Source organism: Cnephaeus nilssonii (assembly GCF_951640355.1).
Source record: "Cnephaeus nilssonii genome assembly, chromosome: 7".
Lineage (NCBI taxonomy): Eukaryota > Metazoa > Chordata > Mammalia > Chiroptera > Vespertilionidae > Cnephaeus > Cnephaeus nilssonii.
The window spans coordinates 90653058-90666335 of NC_137078.1; the positions used below are offsets into that span (position 1 = coordinate 90653058).

Sequence of the window (13278 nt, forward strand, 5' to 3'; positions counted from 1 at the left end):
CTCACCTCAGAGTCCTCCTCCAGTGCCTGGAAGGCAGGAGTCGGGGGTTGGGGGGGGGCGGGTTGCTGCAGAAGCAGCACACAGAGCCTGACCCCCCCTCACCCACACGTGCTATCGTCCCCCCACCCAGGAATTCTGGCGCCGGCCTGACGGGCAGCCAGCTACACGTGAACACCTCCTGATGGCGCTGGCTGACCTGGACGAGCTTCTGGTCCGGGCCACGTTCTCCTCGGTGCCCCTGGCGGCCAGCATCAGTGGGGTCAGCCTGGAGGTCGCCCAGCCCGGGCCCTCGAGGGGACCCCCGGCCCTGGAGGTGGAGGAATGCCGCTGCCCCCCAGGCTATGTGGGCTTGTCCTGCCAGGTGAGTGTGACCAGCCCAGACACCTCTACTCTGGCCCAGCTGGATCTGCAAGCTGGTCAACTGGCATTTGACGAGTCATAACTTTAATGTGCTCTGCAATATCTCATTTATTCTCCCCAACAGCCCTGGAAATGTGTAATTATCCCCTTTTAACAGGTTTTTTAAAAATAGAGGCACTGAAGGGTGAATGGCTTACTGAGGGCACACAGCTACCGCCTCCAGAGGTTAAGACCCAGTGTGTGCTCTCAGGGTGCCCACCAGAGACAGGCAGCCCATGCGGAAACACGCAGCGCTCTAGCCCAAAGCAGAGCGTGGAAGTGTCTCAGAGAGAGGAGGGACCGTGGGGAGGGGATAGGATTCTACGCAGGAAGGCAGAAGCTCAGAGGAATGTGTGGGGAAATAGCTTGTGATGCAGAAGGGTCGCCCCTGGAAAGCCGGGATGGGGTGTGGGAACTTCCTTAGGCCTGGAACAAGGCTACCAATGGGAGCTGGGCCCCGGGAAAATCCCTCTGCCAATGGTGAGTGAGATGGATGGGGCAGGGGGAAAGATGGGGAGTCCTCTTGGGAGGAAGGGCAGTGGAATGGTCCGCCATGGAAACAGCCTCCCTCCCACCCACTCGGGAACCCCACCGTGGGAAGTCCACATTCTGGAGTTTTACATCGGTGCACCTTTACTGTGGCCACAAGAATTTTCAAACCCAAGCACATGAACTTTAGATCCCTTGAAATTATAAAATTTAACACATTTTGAAGGAGAACCCCTGGGGAAAGCAGAATCCTTGGTGCACATTTTCTGCAGTGAAGCAAAACAGATTTATAAACATGCCTTTGAAATGGTCGGGGAGAGAGGGAGGGCCTGGAGAGATTTCAAAGAAGGGTTGGCGAACAGCAGTTCATTGTTTTCAGAACCCATGACTACTCACCGAGAATGAGTAAAAACATCCTTGGTTGTATGTGTGCAGCCCCTGTCGCTTTATGTAGTGAATGTACAAATGGTTGTGAAGCTCTTCAAGGGCTCATTCCAAATCCTCTCCTGAACCCTCTTTTCCATCGAGGGTTACATTCTTTCAATAAAGACCCTGCCAGAAGAGTTTTCAGGAACAGAGTCCTGGGGATGCATATGGGTTCTCCATTCAGGATGAACTATTATTTCAGTAAATTTAAGTGGCGGGCGATGCCAGGATGAGCTGGGACAACATCCAGCTTTGGAGTGTAAAGTGAAGAAGAAGACGTGGAAGAGGGCGGCTGAGAGAGGGCGAGGGGGTGGAGGGCTGGGCCTGGGATTTTTTCTCCCAGAGCCAGTGAGAGTCTAGATGGCGGGAAGGGATGGAGGGTGTGGGGTTCTGGGTCTCCTGGCTTTGGATGGGACTGCACTGGGGATGGAGACCAACCTTCCTCTCTCCCTGCCCAGGACTGCGCCCCGGGCTACACACGCACTGGGAGTGGGCTCTACCTCGGCCATTGTGAGCTGTGTGAATGCAACGGCCATTCAGACCTGTGCCACCCAGAGACTGGGGCCTGCTCGGTAAGATGCAAGCAGGGCCAGGGCAGGGGTCAGCTTGGCTGGGCCTGGGTGGGGTACCAGGGCTCGCTGTAGGATAGGGAGGGGATGGGCTTGGTAAGGTCGGCCTAGGTCCAGGGGCAAAGATCATGGGGCATGGCCTGTGGGACAAAGCACCTAGGCCAGCAGGTCTGATCACTGAGTGGCAGCAGGCATGATGGGGTAGCCAGAACAACGGAATAGCATCCATCTTTATTTACTAGAGGCCCGATGCACGAAATTCGTGCAAGGAGCTTGGCCCTCGCAGCCGTGGCAGCTGCCTCGCAGCCCTGGCTTTGTCCAGAAGGCCATCCAGACGGTCGTTCCACTGTTCAGCCAGTCGGTCTAATTAGCATATTACGCTTTTATTATTATAGGTTTTTTGGTTAATCCTCACCCAAGGATATTTTTCCATTGATTCTTAGAGAGAGTGGAAGGGAAGGGGAGAGACATAGAGAAACATCCATGTGAGAAAGACACATCAATTGGTTGCCTCCCAAAGTGCCCTAACCAAAGCCAGGAATCGAGCCTGCAACCGAGGTACCTGCCCTTGACGGGAATTGAACCTGACACCCTTCAGTCTGCAGGCTGATGCTCTCTCCACTGAGCCAAACCGGCTGGGGCTGGAATAGCATCTGTCTTTATAGAGAAAACTTTGGTACCTGCAATTTTTTATCATCCAAGTGGCACATGTTCTCTGTAGACGAGTCAGACTACAGAGCTAACCCAAAAAGAAAGTAAAAACCCGCTGTCGTCCCACCACCTGGAGGTGATTACTGTCAACGTTAGTGTAGAGGGCTTTTGCTCTTTTTCTGGGCCGATGTCTATACATATAATGTACCTTTTGTTTTCCAAATGAACATAGGATCATTGTGTTTAGTGACCTTTTTTCACTTACAAGGTCATGAACATCTTTCCATATCATTAAGTACTTGAACTTTTCAGAGTGGGCTGTGTTAGCCTCCCTGCAGTATGTGGTTAGGGTTAGGTGGTTGACAGAGCAAGGAGCATGGTACATTAATCAAACAAACATGAATCTCTTCGGAGAAGACTATTACCCCACATGTATTTATAATAAAGCATCTATTTTTAAAACTTCCCACATACCCAGGTGTACCCCTTTACTTTTCCTGTGATATTATAGGTGTTTAGGGAGAAAATGTAAGAAATGTCATCATCATCATCCTTTGTTAGATATTTGGGTGGGTGTTGTTTTTAGTTCTCTCTTCGTAGATTTTTAGGTTTATTTCTAGCATTGTGCTTCTATAAACACCACTGAGCTAAACAGTCTTTAAGATAAATGCACAAACATGGTATTTCCAGATCAAAGGATTCCAAAATTGTAAGGCTTTTGCTAAATTCTGCCAAAGGGTGAGTGGCTGATGTTTTTGTACCTCACAGCAATGCCAGCACAATGCCATTGGGGAGTTCTGCGAGCTGTGTGCACCTGGCTACTATGGAGATGCCACGGCCGGAACACCTGAGGACTGCCAGCCCTGTGCCTGCCCACTGACCAACCCGGAGAACATGTGGGTGCTCTTGTTCAAGGCCCAAAGAAGAACTCCCACTGGGGGTAGAGGGCACTGCACTGGCCTTCAGGCAGAGTGAAGGGAGCAGGGTGGGATGTGGGCATCCCATGGCCTGACCTTTGCCTCCTCTAACCCAGGTTCTCCCGTACCTGTGAGAGCCAGGGAGCTGGTGGGTACCGCTGCACAGCCTGCGAACCTGGCTACACTGGCCAGTACTGTGAGCAGTAAGTTTGCACATAGGAAGGGTGAAGGGAGGGGGTCTATGGTAAATTCCTAATGAGAGCCCTAGATAGAGTGTTGCTAAGAAAGTTCTCCACCAGGATCATGTCTCTCCCCTTGATTCCCTGTTGCCCTTGGGTAGCCTTGTCACTCCTCAGTCTTATCCACTCCAAACACCTAACTGCTCTAGTTGGGCTGAACTTTGTGACTACTTGATGTTCAGGCCTTTGCACGAGCTATTTCCTTTACATGGAACATTCTTCACTCTCAAACTTCCCCTTTCTGGCTAACTCCTGTTTAGCCGTCAAGGCTCAGCTTCATTCATTCATTCAGCACATTTTTATTGAGCACCTACTATGTGATGTGTAGTGTGTGAAGGTGTTGGAGATACAGTGGTGAACAAAACAGATTCCATCCTAGTCCTGTGTAGTCTACCACCTGTGATGGGGGAGAAAACAGCAAAAAAGTGATCATACAAATATATAATTACAAACATTGATAAGTAGCCTAAAGAGAATATAACAGGTCCCAGGGAATATAACAGCTCAGAAGCCCCATTCTCAGGGAAGCCTCCTCATTCTCAGGGCTGGGTCTGTGTACTCACAGCCCCCAATACATGTTCCTCACTCTTATTTTATGTAGTTTTCCTTCCTTCATTTATTTATTTATCTTATTTAAAGTATTACAAATAGTAGTACATATGTCTCCTTTTTTTCCCCCATTGACCTCCCCCTGTCCTCCCCTAACCCCTGGCACATGCCCTCATCCCCCCTCCCAGTGTCTTGCATCCATTGGTTATGCTTATATGCATGCATACAGGTCCTTCGGTTGGTTTCTTACTACCACCCCCCAACCCTCCCTTGCCTTCCCACTGTAATTTGACAGTCTTTCGATGCTTCTTTGCCTCTGTATCTATTTTTGTTTATCAGTTTATAATGTTCTTTATATTCCACAAATGAGTGAGATCATGTGGTATTTATCTTTCACTGACTGGCTTATTTCACTTAGCTTAATGCTCTCCATTTTCATCCATGCTATTGCAAATGGTAAGAATTCCTTCTTTTTTTAAAGCAGCATAGTATTCCATTGTATAGATGTACCACCGTTTTCCAATCTACTCATCTGCTAATGGGCATTTAGGCTGTTTCCAAATCTTAGCTATGGTGAATTGTGCTGCTATGAACATAAGGTGCATATATCCTTTCTGATTGGTGTTTCTGGTTTCTTTGGTTATATTCCTAGAAGTGGGATTACTGGATCAAATGGCAGTTCCATTTTTAATTTTTTGAGGAAACGCCATACTGCTTTCCACAGTGGCTGCACCATTATGTAGTTTTCATGTTGCTTTCCCAATAAGTAAGTTCTGTAAGAGCAGGAACTTCGTGTTCACCGTTGTATTTCCATAACCTAGCATAATAGTTGCTTAATAAACATTAATTGAATGAATGTCTTCTTGGAGAATAAAGGCTTTACCACCCCCATACCTAACTTGCTGATATTCCCCTTGCCCTCCCCTTTCTCAGTTCCCCAAGGCACTGTGTTGAGGCCTCTTTGTGTCTGAAATCCTTCCAGAACACTGAGCCTTCCCAACCCACACTGGGCAGCCAGCTCCCCAAGTCCACCATGAGGCACTGGGTGCCCTGGGAGCTGACAGAACTGGTCGTTGTTCCTCCCCTACAGGTGCGCCCCAGGTTATGTGGGGAACCCCAATGTGCGAGGGGGCCGATGCCTGCCACAGGGTAAGTGGGACCATGGCCCCTGGTTGGGGTGATGGGCAAGTCAGGGAGCCTAGGGAGTTTAAGAGGTGTTAGGTCTGGGGGACAGGACCAGGAGGGCAGGCCAGTCTTTGGGAAAGTAGAGATACTGAGATAGTGCCATATGCTCGGCCTCCTACCTGAATGGCCTCTCCCGTCCTCCCCTCCCCCTACCAGCAGACCAAGCCCCCCTGGTGGTCCAGGTGCAACCGACTCGGAGCATAGTACCCCAAGGTGGCCCCCACTCCCTGAGGTGCCAAGTCAGTGGGAACCCACCCCACTACTTCTACTGGTCTCGTGAGGATGGGCGGCCCTTGCCCAGTAGCACCCAGCAGCGACATCAAGGTACCCATGGCCCCAACCCCATGAACCACCCAGTGGGCGGGGAGGCACTGGCCTGTCTCTTCCCTGCTGGGGTCCTGCCCTTACACAGGGCTGGGTGATGGGAGGAGGGTGCATCTGCATCGACGAGTTCCCATTGTTCCCCACCAGGCTCTGAGCTCCACTTCCCCAGCGTCCAGCCCTCTGATTCTGGGGTCTACATTTGCACCTGTCGTAATCACCATCATGCCAATACCAGTCGCGGAGAACTGCTGGTCACTGGTGAGTTCCTCCTTCTCTTATCCCCAGGACGGCCTGCCCTGAGCTGGGCTGAGGCTGCAGACCCAGGCAGCTGGCACATTCATTTACCAGAGGGCATGGCGGTTGCCTGCACAGAGCCACTGGCCATGGAGATGGAGAGAAGTGATGGAGTTAAGAACTGGCTTTAGAGCAGAGATGGCCGGACTTGATTGTGGTCACTGAGGGAGAGAGAAACATCTAAGATGATGCCTAGCCATCTGGTTTCCAGCAGCTGGGCAAATGGGGTGCCATTTACTGAGATGAGAGAGGCTCAATAGTAGGTTTCTTCATTTGGGCTCCCCCCAAAAGCAGAGTCTGAGACAATGATTTGCATGTTAGTAGTTTATTTAGTAGGTGAAGAAAGACTGGGAAGAGAAGGCAGCCAGCAACAGGTGTGTTATTGAGCAAGTTACCACTGTGAGCAGTTGTTTAATGCTGCCAAGGGAACTCTGGGAAGCTCAAGGGTAAAGCATGCACCTTGGAGTCACCCCACCCCAGGATCAAGGGTGCTGGGGTATGTACATACTAGCTCCTATCAGCCATCAACTGGGGCCTGTTGTAGGAGCATCCGTTCCCCTGCATTCTGCCCACCTGGGCAGGCACAGTGGTCTCTGGAGACCTGAGAAAGCCCTTGTGCGAAGAAGTGCAGTGGCTGGCAGCACTCACCCCTGGTGGCACTGAAGGAACAGGGTGAGGGGACTGGGCGGGGCACTGGCGGCACCTGCTACAAACAAGCCAGAGGGAATGCCAAGTTTGAGATGTTTGGGGAAACATCTAAGTAGGTACATCCGCAGGCATTGGATATGTGAGTCTGCAACTCAGGAAGGAGGCCCCAGCCAGAGAAATGAATTTGGGGGGTGTTGGCATAGGGGTGGTGTTTATATTTTTAATTTTTTTTTTAATCTTCACCCGAGGATATTTTTCCATTGATTCTTAGACAGAGTGGAAGGGAGAGGGAGAAACATTGATTGATGTGGGAGGGAAATATCAATTGGTTGCCTCCTGCACGCACCTCGATCAGGGCTGGGGATCAAGCCTGCAACCGAGGTACATGCCCTTGACCAGAATCAAACCTGGACCCTTCAGTCTTCAGACCAGTGCTCTATCCACTGAGCCAAACTGGCTAGGGCTAGGGGTGGTGTTTAAAGCTATGGGACAGGGTGAAATTACCAGGGAGAGTGTGGCTTGAGGACAGAGCCACAAGGAGCTCCAACTTCAGCATGGCAAGTTGAAGAGTCTCTTGCAGCAAGAGACTTGAGCAGGTGAGGCCAGTGAGCTAGGGGGAGACGGGGAGGTGCGTGTTGGAAGCCCAGAGGGGAGAAGGCTTCCAGGAGGGGGCGCTCGGCCTCACCATATGCCCTGAGGAAGTGAGGTGTGGCTGAGAAATAACCCCTGATGAGCATGCTTTGACAAGAGCTGTTTTCAGTGGAGCGAAAGGGTAGCACTAGATTAGAGTGAGGCAGAGAATGGATGGGAAGGCAACAAGTATAGACAATTCCTTCAAGAGTCTTGGCTCTGAAGGGAGACCAAGCAATGGGGTGGTAGCTGGGGAGAGTATGGAGTCAAGGGGGCCTTTTCAGAGATGGGATATGCTAGAACACATTAGTCTATGGCAGTGATGGTGAACCTATGACACGCGTGTCAGCACTGACACGCGTAGCCATTTCTGATGACACGAGGCCGCATGCTGAGGATGAAACATTTGCTGCTCCTGAGGATGGAACATTTGCGACTAGAATCTTGGAGTTAGTTTTTTCCTCAAAGTGACACACTACCCGAGTTATGCTCAGTTTTTTGGTGAAGTTTGACACACCAAGCTCAAAAGGTTGCCCATCACTGGTCTATGGAGAGGAATGATCCAGTGGAGAGGGAGAGGGAGAGGAGTGACGTGGCAAGAGCGGGCACAACAGAGGGAGGAAGTCCCTGGGAGGGCTCCAGCCCTCAGAAAGGGGGGGTTGTGGAGGGAGAGCTCGTTCCTCAGGGACCAGGAAGGAGGGAGGTGGGTAGATTTGGAAAGACGGGAAAATTCCTGTCCAGCAATTTGTTGTCTCAACCAGTGTGGATTGAAGCCATTAGCTACGAAAGTGGAAGGGGGGTTCCGGAGGGTGGAGAGGACGGGAGGAAGTGTGAAATGATTTGGGGAGGATGGGAACTTGAACCAGACCCAGAAGGCCAGTTGGAGTGAAGTGTGAAGTGTTCAGAGCTCATTTGTGGTCTGCGGTCGTGACCTGGAGCCAAGCGGGCTCATGGTGTGACGTCCTCCCATCACAGCCGCTGGCTGCTCAGTGCCAGCAGAAAAAAGACGATAATGGGGTTCGGATGGATGAGGGTGGGAAGTGCCAGGGAACGGAATCTAAGCTAGACTGGGAAGCAAGTGACACCCAGACGAGATGATGGCGAGAGAGAAACTGGCCACAGGACAGGGGCCTGGCCGGCACACCGCTCACGGGGGCCTCCCATCCCTGCAGAGGCTCCGAGCAAGCCCATCACAGTGACAGTGGAGGAGCAGCGGAGCCAGAGTGTGCGCCCTGGAGCCGATGTCACCTTCATCTGCACAGCCAAGAGCAAGGTGGGCAAGGCATGGAGCGGTCACCGGGGAGACTATCTTCTGGGGTCTCCGAGCGCCACCCCTAACCCCCATCCCACCCCCTTGCCCCACTTGCAGTCTCCGGCCTACACCCTGGTGTGGACCCGCCTGCACAATGGGAAGCTGCCAGACCGAGCCATGGATTTCAATGGCATCCTGACCATTCGCAATGTCCAGCCAAGTGACGCGGGCACCTACGTATGCACTGGCTCCAACATGTTTGCCATGGACCAGGGCACAGCCACACTGCATGTGCAAGGTATACTGCTCCTGTCCATGCCTGGCCCACCACTCCCGGCCTTCCCCAATGCCCACCAGGACTAGTGTTCAGTTGACAGTTTCTGAGCATCCATGGTATACCAGGCCCTGGCCTAGACTCTGAAGACACAGAGCAAAGGCGGTCAAACAGGAGCTCTGCTCTCTTGCACTACATGTTCTAGTAGGGCGGAGGTAAACATGGAACAGGTGAACATACAGGGTAATTACACAGGGTGATGCATGCTGGGTTAGCAATACATGGTGACAGGAAAGAGAAATGATGTGGGAGAAGGGTGAGCTGCTCTACGTGGGTGGTCAGGGAGGATCTCTCTGGGGAGGTGACTTCTGAGCTGAGGCCTGAAGGAAGGGAAAGTGTTCAGCCACTTAAAGAGCTGGCAGAGAGTGTTCTTGGCAGAGGAAGCGGCACGTGCAAAGGTCCTGGAGCAGGAGCGTATTGGTGTATGTGGAACGGCATGGCCCATGTGGCTGGGGCTGTGGGGGGACGGGGGATGATAAACTTGAAGATGTGGGCAGAGGCGAGTGCGTGTAGTACTTGGCGGACCACAGCAGGGAGTTCGGATTTTATTCTAAGAGCGATAGAGAGCCACAGGTAGGCCTTAAATCCACAAGTAACAGACCCCATGGACTTTTCCAAAGCTCCCTCTGCCTGCTCTGTGGACAAATGGCCACGAGGGGCTGGAGTGGAAGCAAGGAGAGCAGCCTGGAAGCTGTTGCCATGGGTCAGAAGATACTTCCCCCCCCAACCACATGTTCTTTCTCCCGTCAGCCTCGGGCACCCCATCTGCCCCCATGGTGTCTGTCCACCCACCACAGCTCACAGTGCAGCCTGGGCAGACGGCCGAGTTCCGCTGCAGCGCCACAGGGCACCCCACGCCCACCCTTGAGTGGACAGGTGAGGCCGTGGAAGGAATGACATTCAGGACCTGGCTCTCCTGGATGTGGGAGGCCAGGGGCAGCACCCGAGGCTGCGGGGAGTGGGGCAGCAATGCCCGCCCAGCAGGTGCTGACCCACTTCTCCACATCAGGGGGTCCTGGTGGCCAGCTACCTCAGAAGGCACAAGTCCACGGCGGTATCCTGCGCCTGCCAGCTGTGGAGCCCTCGGACCAAGCCCAGTACCTGTGCTATGCCCACAGTAGCGCCGGGCAACAGGTGGCCAGGGCCGTGCTCCATGTGCATGGTGAGAGGGCAGGCTGAGGGTGGGCTGGGAGCACAGGGGCAGCCCAGAGAGGTGTTCTCACAGGGCTCTGTCTGCAGGGGGCAATGGGCCCAGGGTCCAGGTGAGTCCAGAGAGGACCCAAGTGCACGAAGGCCGCACGGTCAGGCTGTACTGCAGGGCTGCAGGTGTGCCCAGTGCCACCATCACCTGGCGGAAGGAAGGGGGCAGCCTCCCCACACAGGTGAGGGGATCTATCCGGGCCACGCCCACAGGCTCAAGGGAGTCCCAGCATTTGCCATCTGCCCCTCCCACCTGTGCGTCCCACCCCATCTCTGCCTCTTCTGGCTCTCGTCACTTCCAACAGGGTGGCCTGGCTCCATGCCTCTTTGGTGCCCAGCTGGGCCCTAATATTGGCTCTGTGCTTGCCTCTACCTTTCCCCCCTCTGCCTACCCTCGCTGGCTAGCCCTTGCCAGGCTGCCACGGCCACTCAGGCAACTGACCCTTCTCCTGTGTGGCAGGCCCGGGCTGAGCACACAGACATCGCCACACTGCTCATCCCAGCCATCACGACCGCGGATGCCGGCTTCTACCTCTGCGTGGCCACCAGCCCCGCTGGCACTGCGCAGGCCCGGATCCAAGTGGTCGTCCTTCCAGGTGCAGGGCCTGTGCGGGCTGAAGGTGTGGGGAGCACCAGCCAGGGCTCTCCTGAGGCCTACTCACTCCTCTGCCTCCACCTGTAGGTGCCAGCCCCCTGCCAGTCAGGATTGAGTCCTCATCACCTTCTGTGACGGAAGGCCAGACACTAGACCTCAACTGTGTGGTGACAGGGCTACCCCAAACCCAGGTCAAATGGTACAAGCGAGGGGGCAGTCTGCCTCCCCACACCCAGGTATGAGCTCCCTGAGCCTGAGGCAGGGGTCCCGGGGTGCTCCTGTGCGCAGGGAGGCTCCACACAGCCCTGGCACTTTACGCGCAGGGGCCAGCCCTTCCTTTCCTCCCTCTCCAGCTTCCGGCATGGGGTGGCTCAGTGGTGGCCACAGCCCCCTCCCCATCCTCACATACCTCTGTCCCCACCCGGCCCAGGTGCACGGCTCCCGACTTCGGCTCCCCCAGGTTTCCTCAGCTGATTCTGGAGAATACGTGTGCCGAGTGGAGAACGGGTCAGACTCCAAGGAGGCCTCCATCACCATCTCTGTCCTCCACAGCACCCATTCAGGCCCCGGCCACACCACAGGTGAGGAGCCAGGTGGGCCTGGGCAGAGGCCGAGCCCTGGGACCTCACTGTTCCCCGGGAAGGTGCCTGTGGTCCCTTCAGGGCAAGAGGGGCCACTAGGCAGGCTTTGACCGTCCACTCCCTGCCTGGAGAGCTGAGAGGACTAAGGTGGGGGTCAGGTTCGTCAGCTTACCTGGGGCCATGATGAGGCTACTGTTTGCAGAGCTCAGCAGTAAGCAGTGGAATCAGGGTTGAACAATGAGTAGGGAATCAGGCTGACGTGGGATCAAATCCTAGCACTACGCCTGATCAGCTCTGAACTGGCTATTTTACCTTTTGGGCCTCAGTTTGCTCCTCTGTGAAATGAGGGCCATACCACCACCATATGATAGGAAAATGGCAAACACCATAGAAAGGGGTTGTGGTATTGTCTGCATCTTTTGGTCTAGGCCTAGGCTGTGGGCAAATGGACCTTGAACTCTGAGTTGGAGGTTGGGAGGGAAAGAGGGGCCTGGCTGGCCATGCTGAGGAGCAGGTCCCAGCCCCAGAAAGGTCTCCCATCTGACCAGCCTCTCTGTGCCCCAGGTCCTGGTGGGTCCCCAGCTCGGGGCAGTACCCAGCCCATCCGCATCGAGTCCTCCTCCTCCCACGTGGCTGAAGGGCAGACCCTGGATCTGAACTGCGTGGTGCCCGGGCAGGCCCATGCCCAGGTCACATGGCACAGGCGTGGGGACAGCCTCCCCACCCGGCACCAGGTACAGCTGCCCCCAGGGCCAGCCTGCTGGAGGGCCTGGATTGGGCCGCTCTGGCTCCCTCCCAACCCTCCCTGTTTGCATGCAGACCCACGGCTCGCTGCTGCGGCTGTACCAGGTGTCCCCGGCAGACTCCGGCGAGTATGTGTGCCGAGTAGTCCTTGGCTCTGGGCCCTTGGAGACCTCTGTCCTGGTCACTATCAAGGCCTCGGACTCCAGCGCTGGCTCCCTTCCTGGTGAGTGACTGCCGATGACAGGGCAAGCTGGAGGCGGTCAGGAGCCTCCCGAGGTGCTGAGGTCGTAGGGACTCCTGTTGTGACTCTGGCAGGAGGCTCACGTTGGAGCTGGCCGCGGCCTGGCCCAGGCAGACTCCACTTCTCTGAGTTACCCACCATCTTCCCATCACTCTTCGGCCACGTCTCTCCTCGTGTTTCTGCTGCTGCCTCCTTGTCCTCTCTCCCAGCCTCATCCGCCTTCATCTCTCCCACTTCCTCACTCCGCTCTGCAAGGCTCTGCCCGTGCCCCAGCCCTTCCCCTCGGGGTTGCTCAGCTGAGGACATCAAGCCCAGGCCACCAACCCCCCCAACACGGGCCTGGCCTCAGAAGACAAGGCCACGCTGGCTCCAAGGTGGGCAGCTCTTGCCCTCCCTTCTGGTAGCATCTACTACTACCCTCACCCCTCTCCCCACAGCCCCAGGACCCGTCCCTCCTGTCAGGATCGAGTCCTCATCCTCCACAGTGGCTGAGGGGCAAACCTTGGACCTGAACTGTGTGGTGGCAGGGCAGGCCCATGCCCAGGTCACGTGGTACAAGCGTGGCGGCAGCCTCCCCGCCCGGCACCAGGTACATAATAGTAGCAGGAAGGTGGGAGAGGGTCAGCTGGGCTGAGCCATGGACAGTGGGCGGCAGGGATCCTGGCCTCTGAGCTGAGGGGCTGGCAGTTCCCAGCTCAGGGGAACGGGGAAAGGGTGGCCGGGGGGGGCATCTGCTGGGCTCTGGGAAGCCCTCCTCACACCTCTGCCCATGCTGCCCAGGTCCGCGGCTCCCGCCTCTACATCTTCCAGGCGTCACCAGCTGACGCAGGCGAGTACGTTTGCCGGGCCAACAATGGTGTGGAGGCCTCCATCACAGTTACAGTAACCGGCACCCAAGGGGCCAACTTTGCCTACCGTGAGTAGGGCCACCAGGCTGGGCTGGGACAGAAAAAGGGAATAAATAGATGGGCAGCTGCAGAGAACTGGAGTGACCCACTGACCTTCTCCCCC

General features: G+C 55.1%; 1 protein-coding gene across 2 annotated transcripts in view; it reads left to right on the top strand.

Moving 5' to 3' along the window:
• HSPG2 (heparan sulfate proteoglycan 2) overlaps positions 1-13278 on the top strand; it is a 98801-nt gene that overhangs the window by 61754 nt on the left and 23769 nt on the right. Inside the window, exons 36-54 of one of the 2 annotated variants that reach the window (XM_079776728.1) lie at positions 131-361; positions 1773-1886; positions 3303-3430; positions 3568-3654; positions 5330-5388; positions 5581-5748; positions 5896-6006; positions 8493-8593; positions 8690-8870; positions 9657-9782; positions 9916-10068; positions 10146-10288; positions 10567-10702; positions 10789-10937; positions 11132-11282; positions 11847-12016; positions 12102-12249; positions 12705-12856; positions 13048-13183. In XM_079776728.1, the coding sequence (XP_079632854.1) occupies positions 131-361; positions 1773-1886; positions 3303-3430; positions 3568-3654; positions 5330-5388; positions 5581-5748; positions 5896-6006; positions 8493-8593; positions 8690-8870; positions 9657-9782; positions 9916-10068; positions 10146-10288; positions 10567-10702; positions 10789-10937; positions 11132-11282; positions 11847-12016; positions 12102-12249; positions 12705-12856; positions 13048-13183 (2644 nt within the window). The remainder of the gene's footprint in view (positions 1-130; positions 362-1772; positions 1887-3302; positions 3431-3567; positions 3655-5329; positions 5389-5580; positions 5749-5895; positions 6007-8492; positions 8594-8689; positions 8871-9656; positions 9783-9915; positions 10069-10145; positions 10289-10566; positions 10703-10788; positions 10938-11131; positions 11283-11846; positions 12017-12101; positions 12250-12704; positions 12857-13047; positions 13184-13278) is intronic. The other variant, XM_079776729.1, reaches the window with a different exon arrangement.